The sequence below is a fragment of the Aedes aegypti genome, chromosome 2 (genome assembly GCF_002204515.2).
Source record: "Aedes aegypti strain LVP_AGWG chromosome 2, AaegL5.0 Primary Assembly, whole genome shotgun sequence".
In the NCBI taxonomy this organism is placed as follows: Eukaryota; Metazoa; Arthropoda; class Insecta; order Diptera; family Culicidae; genus Aedes; species Aedes aegypti.
In genome coordinates, this window is record NC_035108.1 from 274,182,794 (window position 1) to 274,199,401 (window position 16,608).

At 35.6% G+C, this 16,608-nt stretch overlaps 1 protein-coding gene across 1 annotated transcript; it reads left to right on the forward strand.

Moving 5' to 3' along the window:
• Positions 1–1,397: 1,397 nt before the first annotated feature.
• On the forward strand, positions 1,398–15,026 carry LOC5570432 (60S ribosomal protein L24). The gene is made up of 4 exons (XM_001659089.2): positions 1,398–1,552; positions 1,642–1,717; positions 1,950–2,197; positions 14,792–15,026. Exons 1-4 carry the CDS (start codon positions 1,548–1,550, stop codon positions 14,922–14,924), a joined length of 462 nt encoding a protein of 153 aa, XP_001659139.1. The 5' UTR covers positions 1,398–1,547; the 3' UTR covers positions 14,925–15,026.
• The last annotated feature ends 1,582 nt before the right edge of the window (positions 15,027–16,608 follow it).

Consider the following 16,608-nt stretch of genomic DNA (forward strand, 5'->3'; position numbering starts at 1 on the left):
GTATGGGTTCATTCACAAACTTCATAACCAAAGGGGAGTGGGAGGGTGGGTTGGTTTAATGGTCAGTACAGGGTGGACAAACATTTGACAAACTCTTATGGGCTAATTCCCAAACTTCATAACGCTAAAGGGGGTGGATGGGTGTCCCATGATGTTACGGCTCATACACAATTTGTAGAACATCCATACAAGAAGCGTTAAGAGCGGGTGGGTGGGTGTCGAAAATGGTCGTTATTGGCGTTATGAAGTATGTTAATGAACCCTATTTGTCCATGTTTGCCACTCAAAAACTGAATGGAGTTGCAAACTTGACCTAATAAAAATTGTTTCGGCAAACTTTCGGTATATATATTTTGCCGTATCTGCAAGTATTGGCTTTTACAAAGTTAGGCAAATATTTGTTCAACAAATATTTTTTTTTAATTTTTCAAATATTTGCACATATGGCAAAGTGTGTACTGATCACAGCTCTTACGGTGAATTTCACCGTAATCTCAACAGCTGAACAGTTCGGTGAAATGAAACACCGTAATTCCGTCGAAATTTTACGGATTACGGTGATTTTTCACCGAATACTGTAAAAATTTACCGTACTCCGTTAATTTATTTCACCGAACTGTTCGGCTGTTGAGATTTCAAAGGAATCCGTAAAATAATTTTTTTGTGATAGCTTTAGAAATCCCGAAAAACGATGGATGGATCTTCCCTTATGCATGAATGACAATTTTCTATTTGCCTTTGTCATTCTGCTGTACATTTCACCTGGGTTGAAGCTTAGCGATGCTTCACCCCGGGTGAATTAATACTAAATACGACAAAACGACTGACGCCGCTAACCGCATGGCCACGAAGCCCAAGAATCATAAAAAAATATTATAATAATTATAACCAAAGCAACGGGAATGCCTCTCGCCAGTTTTCAGTAAATTTTCAATGCTTTTGAACGATACTCTGGCCATTTTAGCGTTATAAAGCTTGTGAATAAACCCTTTTGATTGTTTCACGAATTTCATATCGCTTAACTGGGTGAGTGGATGTCATTTGAGATGGAAAAGTTCAAAAAACAGTTTAAAAATATTCATAGGAATTACATTACGAGGAGATGGGCGGGTGATAACAATGGTCTTTTTTGGAGTTATGGAATTTGTGGATAAAACCTGTCTTTTGATCAAAAGGCCAGGGGAAGTGATTCACCTAGAGTGAATTTCTGTCAGAGAAAAAGTAGATTTTGTATGAGATTTGACAGAAAAATGAATGACAAGTTCATCCACTTCTCCTGGCCTAATGCGCAACTTCAACTTGCGCCCTGGGCGCGAAGCATCCAACACTAGCGCAGATGACTGCGCATCAAACAACACCAAATCGAATAACTATCGCCATCGGCTTTTGTTTTCATCCCGCGCATCTGACATTGACATTTTCGTTTCTTTTCGGTTGGCAGCTCCGATCGCTGGACGTGACGTCACCGAGCCGAGCGAGTTCTTTTCTGTCCCACGTTTCGGGCTTCAAGTTTACTGATTTGGAAGAGGCAGTAAAATTTCGCCAAAATGAAGTGAGTTTTGCGATATTTCCGCACCGAAATGGAGTGCAAAGTACGGTTATAGCGGAGAACTAAGCGAAAGTGTGAATTTTTCATTTTAGGATCGGCCTTTGCGCGTTTAGCGGTTTCAAGATCTACCCCGCAAGTGGTAAAACATTGGTCAAAGCCGATGGCAAGGTAAGTGTCACAACAAAAGGGATCATTTTTGGAGAATTTGTGCAATAATTTAATAAGTTTAGAATCATCCAGCAAATTTACTGCGAGGAGAATACTTTTCGGAATGTGAAATTCAGAATTAAATGTGCAGTTTTAAAAAATTCGTGGTTTTCGTAGTTTGTTGATATTTTGTGTGCCTAACCTAGTAAATAGCAGCTCTAACAGAATCCGTTTCCCGGCTTTCCCGTTGTAGACTTTCACCTTCATCAACAAGAAATGCGAGCGTTCCTTCCTGATGAAGCGCAACCCGCGCAAGGTGAAATGGACCGTCCTGTACCGCAGGAAGCACAAGAAGGGCATGGTTGAGGAAGCGGCCAAGAAGCGCACCCGCCGTACCATGAAGTTCCAGCGCGCCATCGTTGGCGCTTCCATCACCGACATTATGGCCAAGCGTAACATGAAGCCGGAGGTTCGCAAAGCCCAGCGTGATCAGGCCATCAAGTGAGTATCTCCTATCTTCCGATTGAAAAACCTTCGCTGTATTTGATGTTGATGATATAGGGTGAGGGCACTAATTTTCAATCCAAGTGCAAAATTAAAGTGAGTTCTAAATTGACTCTACATTCGATTGTGCAATGTAGATACACTCGGAAAGATTCTTATAATAGAAGCTCAATATTCATTAGCAATCAAGTGAGTAAAATTGTGATTGAAGAGTTTGAATAGCTAGCCAGCAATTTCCATAGGGTTCAGAGTGACCCCTATTTTCCAAAATACTATTCCAGAATTTCCTCTAGATTTTTCCAGTATTTACTCTGTAAGACCTTCTATGAATTCCTACTGGAGTTCATCCTAGAAAATACCCAAAGGTTTATCTCAGAGTATTTGAAGAAATGTTTTGAAGGTTTTCCAGGAACCCCTACACAAATTATTCAAGAAGTTCCTACGTCGATTTTATTTTCTAATTGTGCAGGGCTGGTAGCAAGTCACTTTTTAGTGACTTGGTCACTTTTTTCGGCCTGGTCACTAAAAAGTCACTGTTTTCAACAAAAAGTCACTAAAGTCACTTTTTTCACGAAAATGGTCACTAAAGTCACTTTTTTCGTGATCTGATGAGTATGAAATTAAAGGCAGGTTACTTTTCCAAACATCATCAAAACTCCTCTGGAAAATAAGCCAGAGATGGTTAGAAATAACAACCAAAAATTCAAAGAGTTTGTCAGAAACACATACAGAACTTCTAAAGCGAGTACTATTAAAAATTTAAAAAATTGCATTTGAAATTCCAACAAATACACTATACATTTATTCAAGAATCAAATCTTGACACTGTTTTTCATACGGCTTTGGTAAACTATTTCTATACATAAACACGTCTCTTTAATGAATGCTTGAACATTGTTGAACAATAATAAGTAATTACTAGTGATATCAGTGGCTATTCCAAATAATCAAATCCACATGTTCATACAATAACAAATTAGCGTTTACTGTTTGTTTTATAATCTCAATATGCAAAATTAGTCATTTTCAGGGTCGTAGTTCAGTTAAGTCGCCACTGAGTGATATGATTGTTTTCAAAACCTAATTCATTTATTCAAACGATCAGTTAAAATATAGATATTTTAATATGAATGGAATAATTTTCTAATTCGGTTTATCTCAAATTCGTCAATAATCAGTTGCGTTTTGGAGTTAAGGCCCAAACGCATTGATAGCGGAATGGCAACAGAAAGCGTAACCGGTTCACCAGCATGAACTATAACATGCTTGTCGACTCAGTGCAGTTCACTTTCATTCGTTGACAACTCAGTCGAGATGGTGGATCCATGCTGGCGAACCGGTTACGCTTTCCGTTGCCGTTCCGCTATCATTGCGTTTGGGCCTTTACTGTTGTTTATTTGGAAGAAATGGTTTAATTTTACAGACTTTCTGCCACGAATTTAGCTTTTGAACTTTGAATTCTATCAGGAATTTGTTCATACTTGTTTGAAATTCATTCACGATTGTCGCCAAAATTTTGTCTACAACAAAACATTTTCCCTCGAATTATTCCACATATTTGATAAGAAATGCTTCAAATAATTAGTTTTGCATCTCTACTTCAAAATCTTCAATGATTTTTTGCCAGTAAGGCTGCTTATGAACAGGAATTTTGCTAAAAATTGTATCCGGAGTTTGTTTACTCCATATTTGTAACATTCGACCAAAGTAGGCATTGAGTAGATGGAAATCCATACATTTTATGGCAGTATGAGAAGAAACTAAAATTTATAAAAATTACCAGAGACTCAAAATAAGTGCATATTGGATGAAATTGTATACAGCACATACCCAATATTGGGTGAATAGTCATAAAATAATATTGATAGGAGTTTCTTTTCTACTACATTACGAAGCTAATGAATATTATCAATATGACGGTTATGCTGCTACATGTAGCAATGTGACAAAACAACTTTTAAATTTTCTAGAACATACTCACATATAACAGTAAGTTGACTGAAACTGTTTATCATTTGATGACTCTCCACTAGAGTTCATTTCCCGGCCATTTTGTTGTCTTGGGAAGTGCCGGGATCCCGGGATTTATAAAATGTTCAATATAACTAATATGTTGATAGAAGTGGAATTACAAATCCAATAATACAAAGATTTTAAATAAAATAAAAAGATAATGTAGCTTTCCAATAACTATAACAAATCATATTTCAAATATGGTTTTCGTATTCTGTTGATGTAACTTAATGAAAATCAAAACTTAGCTTGACTAATTATGGGTTTGCTAGTTATTTTTTCAAATTCTCTATACTGCCCATAAACACATGTCAGTATCATGTTTGCTTGGATTCCTATTCACATGGGACAATAGAAGTATGGTAAAAAATTAAGTCATAATATTTAAGCAATTTGCTTCAGACATTTCAAAACTCATCAAAACTTTAGAACAAAAAAAACAATTAAAGATAATTGAAGGTATTGTAGAATATCATGCTAAAAGTTAATAACTGAAAATTATTGATCGAAGTTTAGATGTACTTTCATATTAGCTTTCTCAGTATTTGCTTACAAAAATGGCTAATGATGAAGAGAAAAGCATTAAAGCTAAGTAGCCCGTAATTCCTTGATTTTGCATGCCATGTTGATTTTGCAGCTAGCAATTTCAAAGTGATAAAACTCAGTCAACATAAGTAATATTGATTCGAAAAAGTATCACTACTTGCGCTTACATGTAGAAAGTACGCTGATACTTTTCCAGTTATCTCAGTGCAAATCCAAGCGGGTTTCTTTGTTTCGCAATCGTGAGATGAATTAGCCACAATCATCGATGCCCAGTACAAATTTCAATGATGGTCTACTTTGCCTTAAGATGATTATAGAACAAAGCCACACCTCAAATTTTCAAGAGTACAAGACTTGAGAACCAAACAGTGCTCAGCGTTGAAAATTTATCCTATTGGTCACCACCAGCAAGCAAGCAGTTTGATTGATTTTAATCGTGAACTGTTGTCAGATTCTCCAGTCTTGTGCACTTGAAAATTCAAAGTTTGGCTTCGTTTTATAATCACCTTAAAACTTTGCAACTAGACAAATAAAAAATATGTGTTTCTTACTTGGTACATTGGTCTTATCTTGAAAATAATTACTCTTTTCAATGATGGTTTTCTATATTATCTAATAAGAAAAATGTCATTGTTTTTTATTGAAGTTTAGCGGTTTTCATCAAATTCTACATACATTTCGGGAAACCCGAGATTCTCGGGGTGTCAGAACTACTATCCCGGGAAACGGAAAATCCCGAAATTTGTTAAATCCCTGAAGTTTTTGTCCCGGTATGAACACTTTACTCTCCACGAAAGGGGTATCCAGTTTCCAACATATTCTGAATCTACGATAAAAGTTTCACAATTTCCCGTGGCCTGGAACGTCGACGAATTGAAATCTTTTTGAATCATTTATCATATACCTTTTAGAAGTGCAATAAAATTGTGTCATACTAAGAAAAATGTGCTCTTTCGATCAAGCTACAAAAAAACTGTGATTTTTGTCAACCCAATTGTCAAAAATAACGAATGTTATAAATATGCAGTTATGGGCAGTAGTTTGGTTTATATACATATAGAACGTATTTTATTTCTAGCCATTTTCATGACCAATACTTGTAGTTTTGAAGTCACTTTTTGGTCACTATTTTGATCATTTTGGTCACTAAAGTCACTATTATTTTGCTGTCTAACTGCTACCAGCCCTGATTGTGTTTTCATACGAATTCCTTGGTGATTCACCTTAGGAATTGCTCCAAAATAGTTCCAGGTATTATTTTTAAAAATCTGTAACAAACTTTTTCAAGAATTCCACAAACAATCGATTAGTGATTGATCACTAAGTTCTTTCAGAAATGTACGCAACATTTCGTCCAAAAATTACTACTGCAGTTCTAACAATTCTTGAGTAGTTTCTTAAGTCGAATCTCCATGGATTTTCCAACCTTTATTTTGAGTTATCACACCAGTTTCTTTATGGATTATGTTCAATTTTTCTCAAGGAATGTCTCCAGAAAATCCATTATTGATGGATGGTTCGTCACTACAAGTGTCGATATAAAGCCTTATTCCTGTTTAATATAATTTAAATATACACATACCTTGTTTTTATCATTACTGAACATATCTTTTGAATAGTTTGTATGTTATTATGAATATCGACGAACTGTTTTATTTGCTACCAATGCCACGAGACAAAAAAAAAATGCAAAACTAGTATTAAATGAGAGTCATATTTTTCATCCTTATCCATGGATCGAATCACCGACCAAAGGTGACTCCCAAATTATTTTCCTCTTTCACTAATAAACGCCCTTCCCGTGGTTATTGTGGAGATGCAGAGGTGTTCTCGGTCTCTAGCAGCAACAATCATTACATTCTAACATTCCTTCCCCATCCCAACAAAGTTGAGCAAAGTTGCTTAATATCAATCATATCATCTGATGGCTGATGGTCTAAAACTATCAATATCACTTGCGAGCTATCAATATCACTTTGATTTGACAACCAACAGCAGTGATACGACATCGCACTCTAGTGATTTTGATCACTGCAGAATGAGTGATCACGTTCATTTTTTCAGAAAAATAGTTTTTAAAATCACTATTATTCGGGATCTGTTGATAGTGAATGATTTAAGGCTGAGTCAGCTTTTCAAACACAAACAGCAAGAAATATAAATTTGTTATTATAAAGACAAATATAGTGCGACTTAGAAAGTGCCAAGAAAGATTAGGATTTCTGGCTAACTTTCTAGAAGAATTCAGGTGATTTTTTCGTAGGCAACTCCATCGGAAAATGTTAATAAAATTTAGGACTAATATCTGACAAACTTGCTATACACATTACTAGTGAATTTTCTGCAGTGATCTGCGGCTGTAGTAGGAATCTTGATCTGCCTACCGAAACAACCCCATTAAAATTCCTCCATAAGATAAGCTAGAGACGGTTGGGAATAACATCCAAAAAAATTCAGAGAGTTTGTCAGAATCTCGTCCAAGACTCCAAAAGCGAGTACTAATTTTGTTGGAAATCATTTCAGAAATTACATTTGAAATGCTAACAAAAAATAAGCTATTTTCCATTGATTAACCCTTTTTGCTGTTTTTAACGATTATGGTTAACTATTTCTATACAAAAAAACACGTTTCTATAATTAACTCTTGAATAATACTTAATCAATAGTGATATCGGTGGCAATTCCCTAACTTCAAATCCACTTGTTCTGAAATTTATGCATCAAATATGCATCTAATATACAGGAATTTCTTCAAAAGGACAATTTCAATCGTTTACTCTTTGCTTTGTAAGTATACAAAATTAGTTATTTTTGGGGTTGTAGAACGGATGAGGTTGCGAGTCGTCTCAGGGTCAAATGATTGTTTTCGATCATTCATCTATTGAAGAGCGCATTGAATCATTGTCTAATAAGTAACTTAAGTATCATCTAATTTGATTTGTCTCCAGTTGGTCAAAAATCAATTGTGCTCTGGAGTTTGTGTAGAAGAAAGGGTTTAATTTTACAGAATTCTAATTCTGCCACAAATTTAGCCTGAGTTTCTATTTTTTTTAATTGTTTTTGAATTTTGGGTTCTGTCAGGATTTTTTTTTCAGAATATTCTGAAATTCATTCACGATTTTGTTTAAGGGGGCAGGATCCGTCATTGATTTCGGAATTTTCTAAAGCAGTTTTTTCGTTCAAAATCAAGAAAATTTACAGGAAAATGTGTTCACTGTATTCTGTTCCCCTGCCAAAACATAATGAACACATTTTCATCGAATAATTGTTAGTTTTGAACAGAAAAACTGCTTTTCAAGTTTCGACTATGACGATGATCACGATGACGGAGCGTTGATCGTTAAGGCGAAGTAGGCCGTCATTGAAATTTATACGCGCCGTTGATGATTATTGCTAGTTCATCTCCCGATTTCGAATCAAAGAAAATCAGTTGGTTTTGCACTGACACAGCAGAAAAAGTATCAGCATGCTCTATATAATATGTTGGCGCGTACAGTGATTCTTTTTCGAGGCAATCAAGAATGATAAAACACTTTGAAATTGCACGCTGCAAAGACATCATTGCTGCCAAAACGAATAACGGGCTACTTCGTCTTAATAAAACCGACACAATGTTGTCTACAATCGAATTTTTTTATCGATTTGTTCCACAGATTTGTTAAAAATGTTTCAAGTAATTCGTTTTGTAAATCTATTTCAATATCAAGGTGGTCCATTCATCCGGGAAACCAATCTTTTAGGGATTTATTGTAGAATTTCAGGAGTATTTCCAAAATGAATCTCAATCAATTTCCGCGAGAATCCTAACGAAATTTATAGACGTATCTCAAAGGGATTTCGGCAAGTATTTTAAAAACATTTCTGAAAGTATACGAAAGAGTGAGAGACGAATTTCCTGAAGCATCTCAGGATAATTTCCAGAGGAATCCTTGTAGTTGAAAAATCTCAACAGCATTTCCGGAAGAATCATCAAAAAATAACCTAAAGAATACCAGCAGGATTTCTGGGATAATCCTAAAAAAGATTACGGGACAAATCCCAAAGGGTTGCACGGAAGAATCATCGAAAGATATTCCGACGAATATATACAAAATTTTCGGAAGAAATCGAGAAGATTTGCAATAATTGCATAGGAATATTCGAAAAAATCTCCGAAGATTTTGTGGAAGCTGCCCAGAAGGATTGCTTGAAGAATCCCAAGAATGTTTTGGAAGAAGTCTTGAAGATTTCCAGCACGATTTTCGGAAGAACTTCAGAGGAAAAGTCCTAGAAGGATATCCTGAAGAATCTCAAAAGTAACTAAAGAAAAGCCCCTTGGACATTTTCGGAAGAATTCCAAAAGGATTTTGTGAAGAGTTCTCAAAAAACACCCGAAAGTACTCCAACAGAATTCCTTGAAAAGTCTGAACGTTTCCGGAAGAACTCCAGAGGAATTTCCGTAAGAATCCCAAGGATATTTCCGGAAAACCCGGTTTGTTTCAATTTCAAGCACTATGGGCTTTGGCCACTATAGTTTCACAAAGTGTACGACTGCTTGTCACTAGAATTTCGCACCATGTCTAACTTTTGGTTAGTTGATAGACAGATGGATTAAGCTCTTCGAAATATTACAAGATATATATATTTAGGAATTCTTGGCAAGGTTATTGCCGAGATTCTTGTTAGATTTTCATTTACATTCATAGCCAATTTTAAAAGAGATCTTTGTTGGATCTTTACGGATATCGAACTGGTAATTGATCAATTTCTTGAAAGTTCTTTCTAAGATATCACTGAAAAGGTTATTAGTAGATTTCTATTATGTTTTTAGTGGGTATTAGAAGTCAATGGCCAAGGGTATTAGAGTCAAGGGTCCCTTGGCTGATATTAGTTGAAAGCTAAATCAAAACAATATTTGGCAAATTTCTTGACAAATATTTTTTTGAAATTATGGTCAGAATAATTAAGAATTCCGTAGGGAAGTTTTCTTTGGTTATTGATGATACTGATTCTTGGTGAAGCCTTATCTCGATTACTAATTGGAGTAGTCTTTGATCTATAATAATGGTCTTATGAGGCTCCTGAAGAGATTTTGTATGGATTTCTTCATATTCTATTCATTCTCAGAAGGTAATAGATTGACTAATGAGCGTTACGCTTTGGTGGAAATATATGTTTAGATACACAGAGCAGAAATTTGTTCATGTAATTCAGAATTTTATCTGAACTTTCTATAAGTTCTAGACGATCTTTATGTATTTCAACGAATAGTTTATATCTTTTTGTCCAAAATGTTTTCGAAATTTAAAACATTTGAAGCTCATGGCATTTTATAAATATAAATAAAAATAGTTCATAAATACGTTAGTGAAAATCTTCCAAATTTATATGAGAAAAAAAATTTCAAGTCCAAAGATCATTTTGCCATCAGTTTTTATTATTTTGGGCAACCGGGAAAATCCAGGAATTGGAAAATTGGTTTTGAATGTACACCCTGAATATCTCTAATGAATTTTGGTCAATAAGTTCCTCATGCACAAGATCTTTTCTTAAAATTATATCACGAGTTTGTTCATGTATTAGATAAACAAAACTCGTAGTTTATCAAATACATGAACAAACTGTCGACTGAAATCATAAATTTAAAATAGTAGCCTATACCAAGCTAATATTCGTCTCGTAAAAAGGATGAGAAGTGAAATCTCCAATACACAATCTTTTTGACCGTTTATTCCGGACAGATAACTTTTAAGAAATATTTCATATTAGAGGTACCGGGGGCAGTATGAAGAATCTTTGCAGGAATTTCTGGTGAAATCTCTTAGGTAAAGTTCTGTGATCATCCTTAGAACAATTCCTGGTTAAATTCTTGTAGGTATTTAGCATAAAACCCTTGGAAGGATTTCTTGTGAATTTCGTAAAAATCACTAAGTAAACTCCAGAAGAAATCTTTGAAGTGTTATCTGAAGCAAACTTTGGGCAAATAGGTACCTGAATAATTTCCTGGAGAAAATTATGCACAATATATACATCAACACGAACTGTAATACTTATCGGAACAATATTCATGAAACAATACACATAACACTTAATACAACAGGCAATTACATGAGCCTATCTGATTCAAACATCAGGGTGTCGACTACCTGGAAAAACCTGGAAAGTCAGGGAATGTCAGGGAATTCAATTTTTGACCTGGAAAGTCAGGGAAAGTCAGGGAATTTCACTTGAGGTCAGGGAAAAAATATCAATACTACAACGAGTTGATTGTTTGAAATGATATTGTCAGACTAAGTCAGCAATACGATATATGGAATAAAGAGGGTAATGAATCTTTCAAAATTGCAGTTAACCATTGAGGAAATGCTCTTATGCATAATAGAGTAAACTGTACTTTACTGCTTTAGAATTCAATTTTTCTGAATTGAAAAGCATCAACAGTACTCGCCGTACAACTTCTTCTAAATTGGCGTGGATTGCTTTAAAATATTTTGTTGTTAAGTTTCCTAGATCAACTAATTGCCTAGTTTGGCGTATTTAGCACAAAATCTTGAGAAAAAAAAATGCATTTCACTACATCAAATTGTATCAATCCTTACTAAGTGTGAAACTAAGTATAGAGAAAAACCAATAAGGATTCTCGTATTTAAGTAATGATGAATAAAATCCGTATCTCAAAATTTTAGGATCACAAATCTGATGAATCAAACAATAATTTATTTGAAAAAAAAAATGGTTGCTGGCTGGTGGTGATCAATCGATCGTTTTTTCAACTCTTAACACTGTTTGGTTTTCTAGTTTTGTGTTCCTGATGATGGTACAATTTTTCGGTTCAATGTTCTGCATGAGAAAATAAAAAAAAATGTCGAAAGTACGTATGTTTCAGATATTAGGATATGGATAGGATATTTCATGTTTTTTTTTGTTCCAAGTTTTTTTTTCTGAAAATAGTTTGTTCAGATAGTACCGCCTTTCTTCAGGATTTTTATCAGGAGCTTTCTTATAGATATGACCAGTTTTTTTTTCTTACGATATACCCAGGAGATACTCTAGAAATTCTGAGGATGCCTCTCTAAATTTCTTGATTTATTTTAATCCAGAACATTATTGAAAAGCAGAAATTTCAGGAATATTGTTTGAAATAATCTTCTCAACAAGCTGTTGAGAACCCAACCCATCAAATTTTCAACGCGAATGGTTGTCAGGTTCTCTAGATCTGTGAGCTTGAAAATTCGAAATTTGGCTTTGTTGATAATCATCTTAAATTGAAGATACAACGAAGCCACATCTCAAATTTTCGAGAGCATTAATCTCGTGGACCAAGTAATCGTTCGCTCTGAGAATTGGATTAATTGATCATCATCAACGTGTGACCAATCGATATGCGTTATTCATATCGGAATCCTTAAATCATACCTAAAATAAATTACATGTAACTAATCATCGTGAAGCATTATTAAAAATATTCTAAGAAAAAAAAATAATACATTTTGGGAAAAACTCTGTGATTCCTGAAAAATATCTTTAGACGTATTCTTGAAACAATTCTGAAAAATCCAAATTCTATTCTTGGAGAAATTCAAGATTGAAAGAAATACTCTAACAGTTTTTAGAAAACCCTGGAGATAAGGAGTTTTTAGGGGAAATCGTCATGGTAAAGTATTATGTTTATCGTCATGGTAAAGTATTATGTTTAAGAATTTCAAGAGGAATTTCCGAGAAATCTATGTGGAATTTCTCGAAGCCATTCTCCAAAAAAGTTTTTTGGTATTGGCTAGAATTTTACCTAGAAAAAGTAATAGCCAAATTTCATGATAAATTTCTTGCACTTAAAAAGCATGGTGGATGATCGTAATAGTGTTGCTTCTTATATAAGGAAGTTGTAATAAGGTATAATCATGAAAGGGTCCAGAATTGTCGTTTATGCCTGAAATTTGTGAAATTATATTTGAGGTAGTTCAGTAGCCGAGTACATCTTTGATCAATTGCTCAGTTTAATCATATCAACTTGAATAAACGCTAGAAAATGTTATCTGACAAATATATTTCAGTAAAGTAATAGCTTTTCTTCAGTTTATTCATACGACCTAGTATGAATAAACTGAATATTAGTATGATGTGTAAACTTTACATCATGCAAATTTTCGGATATGTACACTCCCGTGCAAAAGTTTGGGTTCACCCCCTCAAAAACATACAAAAGTGTTCTGTCCATATCTCTGTGATTACACGTCCAATTGAAACTCTTTAAGCCGCATTCGAAAGGCAAAGAGTTATTCTTACTTCGTATGTATTTTTCAAAAAACATTTTTTGAATTTTGTATACTAATTATTTACTTAAAGTTGTGACATTTTTCAAAAAACACACTGAAATATCATATTGAATTTCCTGAGCATTGGGTCGACCAAAATTTTAAATCAAAGTGTCATTAGAATCGTAATCTTATATTCTTTGAAGAGAGCCCACGAAATTTTGGCGGAAAAATCTGGAAAGTATTCAAAATCAATGAAACAGTCAGTCAAGTCATCGTGCAAAAGTTTGGGTTCATCCCTCAGTATGATGCAAATCGTGCAAAAGTTTGGGTTCACTTGAGCTGCACGCACATAATTTTTGTCAATATCTCTGCCATTTTTCAACCGATTTTAATAGTTTAAAGCTTTATTGAGCGAAAATAATGGCGTGAACATGATTGGTTTGAGATTTCACAGATTTAACTCAGTTTAGGTGAACCCAAACTTTTGCACGATACACCATACTGAGGGGTGAACCCAAACTTTTGCACGATGACTTGACTGACTGTTTTATTGATTTTGAATACTTTTCAGATTTTTCCGCCAAAATTTCGTAGCGTTTCTTCAATGAATATAAGTTTACGATTGAAATGACACTTCGATTGAAAATTTTGGTCGACCCAATCCTGAGGAAATTAGATATGATTTTTCAGTGTGTTTTTTGAAAAATGTCACAACTTTAAGTAAAAAATTAGTATACAAAGTTCAAAGAATGTTTTTGGAAAAATACATACGAAGTAAGAATAACTCTTTGCCTTTCGAATACGCTTTAGAGAGTTTCAATTGGACGTGTAATCACAGAGATATGGACAGAACACTTTTGCATGTTTTTTAGGGGGTGAACCCAAACTTATGCACGGGAGTGTATCTTTCTTGGATATGATTCTTCCAATTGGATTACTAATTTTGGTTCAAATTAATTAATTGAGTGGCCTGGAATTTTTCTGGAAAACGACTGGAAGGTCAGGGAAAGTCAGGGAATTTTATTTTCAATATTGAGTCGACACCCTGAACATGAACAATTATCCCATAGTTTAGGGCACAATAAATCCTCTTCACGTGTTATCAACGTTATTTCGAAATCTAATCTTAATTCTTGGAGAGTAATCTGATTAGAAGTTTAGATTCGGTACCGGTTTAATACGAAACTTGTAAAATTAAATCAATAATTATCTTTCCTCACGGCCCAGATAGCCGTAGCGGTAAACGCGCAGCTATTCAGCAAGACCAAGCTGAGGGTCGTGGGTTCGAATCCCACCGGTCGAGGATCTTTTCGGGTTGGAAATTTTCTCGACTTCCAAGGGCATAGAGTATCTTCGTACCTGCCACACGATATACACATGCAAAAATGGTCATTGGCATAGTAAGCTCTCAGTTAATAACTGTGGAAGTGCTCATAAGAACACTAAGCTGAGAAGCAGGCTCTGTCCCAGTGGGGACGTAACGCCAGAAAGAAGAAGATCTTTCCTCACTCAATTGGCTATGAATATGATAACACATTAGATTGAATACTAGTGCCCTTACCCTAATGGCCTGCTTGCGCGTTTAAACGTCTATTCACCGGTGGCGTTTAGAAGAAATAAGCATGGCCAGATTAACTTCCATTTCGTTCACCTGAGATTTCTGCGTTCTTGCTACTAGAGAACATATAGAGATTTCATTCTTTAGAAGTAGTACAGCTTCTTCCCCTATAGTCCTCCCCCAGGGATTCAGAATACCCAATGCACACCAATCTAATTCGCTTATTTTGCGTCTTTCCAGGGTCGCCAAGGAAGCCAAGAAGGCCAAGCAGGCCGAGAAGAAGGTGACCAAGGCCCCAGCCTCGAAGCAGCAGAAGACCAAGGCCGCCAAGGTGTCCCAGAAGGCGGCTCCACGTGTCGGAGGAAAGCGATAAGCCTCCAGGTGGTGTGGCTCTCGTGAGAACTGTGCGCGTGTGAATTTACTTGCTAAAGTCGGAATAATTTAAAAAGAATAAATAACAGAAATGTAAACCAAATATCTGTGTAAATTGTTTGCTAAATATCACTTCCGTGGTGGTTTCCCTGTAACTATTTATAAGTTTTTTTTTCCAAATCTCCCAGAAATTCGTTTGGAAATGCCTCCGGGGTTCTTTCGAAAGAATTTCTGCAAAATTTTCTCCAGGAAATTGGTTCAACTACCTCCAGTAATTTCCACAGGAATTACTCTTAGAATGTTCCCAAAGGAGTAGATACGGCGTGCAGGCTGTTCCGCTCGATCACCGGTCTGTACATTTCCTCTTGTCCTACCTATGCGTTCATATCGCTAACAACGATTAGGGCCAAATAGGAAACCACTATGGCCATAACTGGCACACTTTCCCTATATCTACTCTAGAAATCCTTTATAAGAGAGATTCGCGGAAGCTGACATTTCCGTCAAAGTGTGAGCCAATCGAGCAGCGAGAGCTGTCAAAGTGTGAGCCAAACGAACATGCGTTATTGTTGTTGAATTGAACTTTTCTTGAGGAGTAATGTAATCCGCTTGAAATTATTTCGGTAAAAGTAATTTTGCATGACGCGAAAAAAAATGAAATATTTTACTTTTTTGAATTTTTGTCAATGCGATTTTTAGTTTTTGACTTTTTTGGCTGTTTATTAGTTTTGATATGTAGCTCAAAGATCTATAACGAAACAAAATACACTTTATAACAATGAGGAAGTCATGTCCGTGTTACAATATTATTCTCGACGCCGAGCAAAATCAGCACTGCTGGTCTGTTGCCAAATCATTTTTGTGCTTATTCTGCGCGGCGTGTGAGGTGACACGAATCGAATGAGGTGACAATTGTCGACTCGCTCCCATTTGATTAACATTAGTCGTCTCACGTCACTCGAGGTGAGAGCGACTCGTCTCGACTCACACGCCGCGCAGAATAAGCACATTTATTTTACTTCCGCTTTTATCTCTCTATAAAGGATCACTAATCTACTCCAGCTACGCGTAAAACGTTTCCTTCTCGTCGTCGGGTCTCCCTTCGTGTGGGCAGTGTACGTTGATGATGCTGTAGTTGAAGAAACGGCTTTTTATCCTCATCTTGCACATCCTTGCGTTGATCGGCTGCCACCCGATAACGCGTTGTCGCATCTTGCCCAACATTATGAAGCCAGTTTCTAGCTCATTTGTATAGTGCCACAGCTTTGGTAGAAGGTAGTCGCTCGATGCTATGTGGTACTGATCCGCTTTATGATAACGCTTAGAGATAACATAGTAGCCAAAGAATGTGAAGATGATGCCCGCTTTTCCACACCTTCTGTCCAGTCCAACAAAGTTCCTGCAACGTTACGATATACCGTTTTACCGAACAGACTCAAATTCCGAACACTCAGTTTTTGTATGGCGATTTGGTTGAAATGTTTCGCTGAAATATGTCACCAAATAACAAGGAAATGGCAGTGAATTGCAATTCAATTTTAACGTCTCCAATATAATTTATACCGCGGGAGTAGTGATGATTCTCTAGTTTGAGACCAGTAGAACAAGCTCAGATAAATTTATTTGCGAAATTATTCATTTGAAAACGATTTTTTCGTGCTGTTCGGAATTTGAATCAAGGTGTT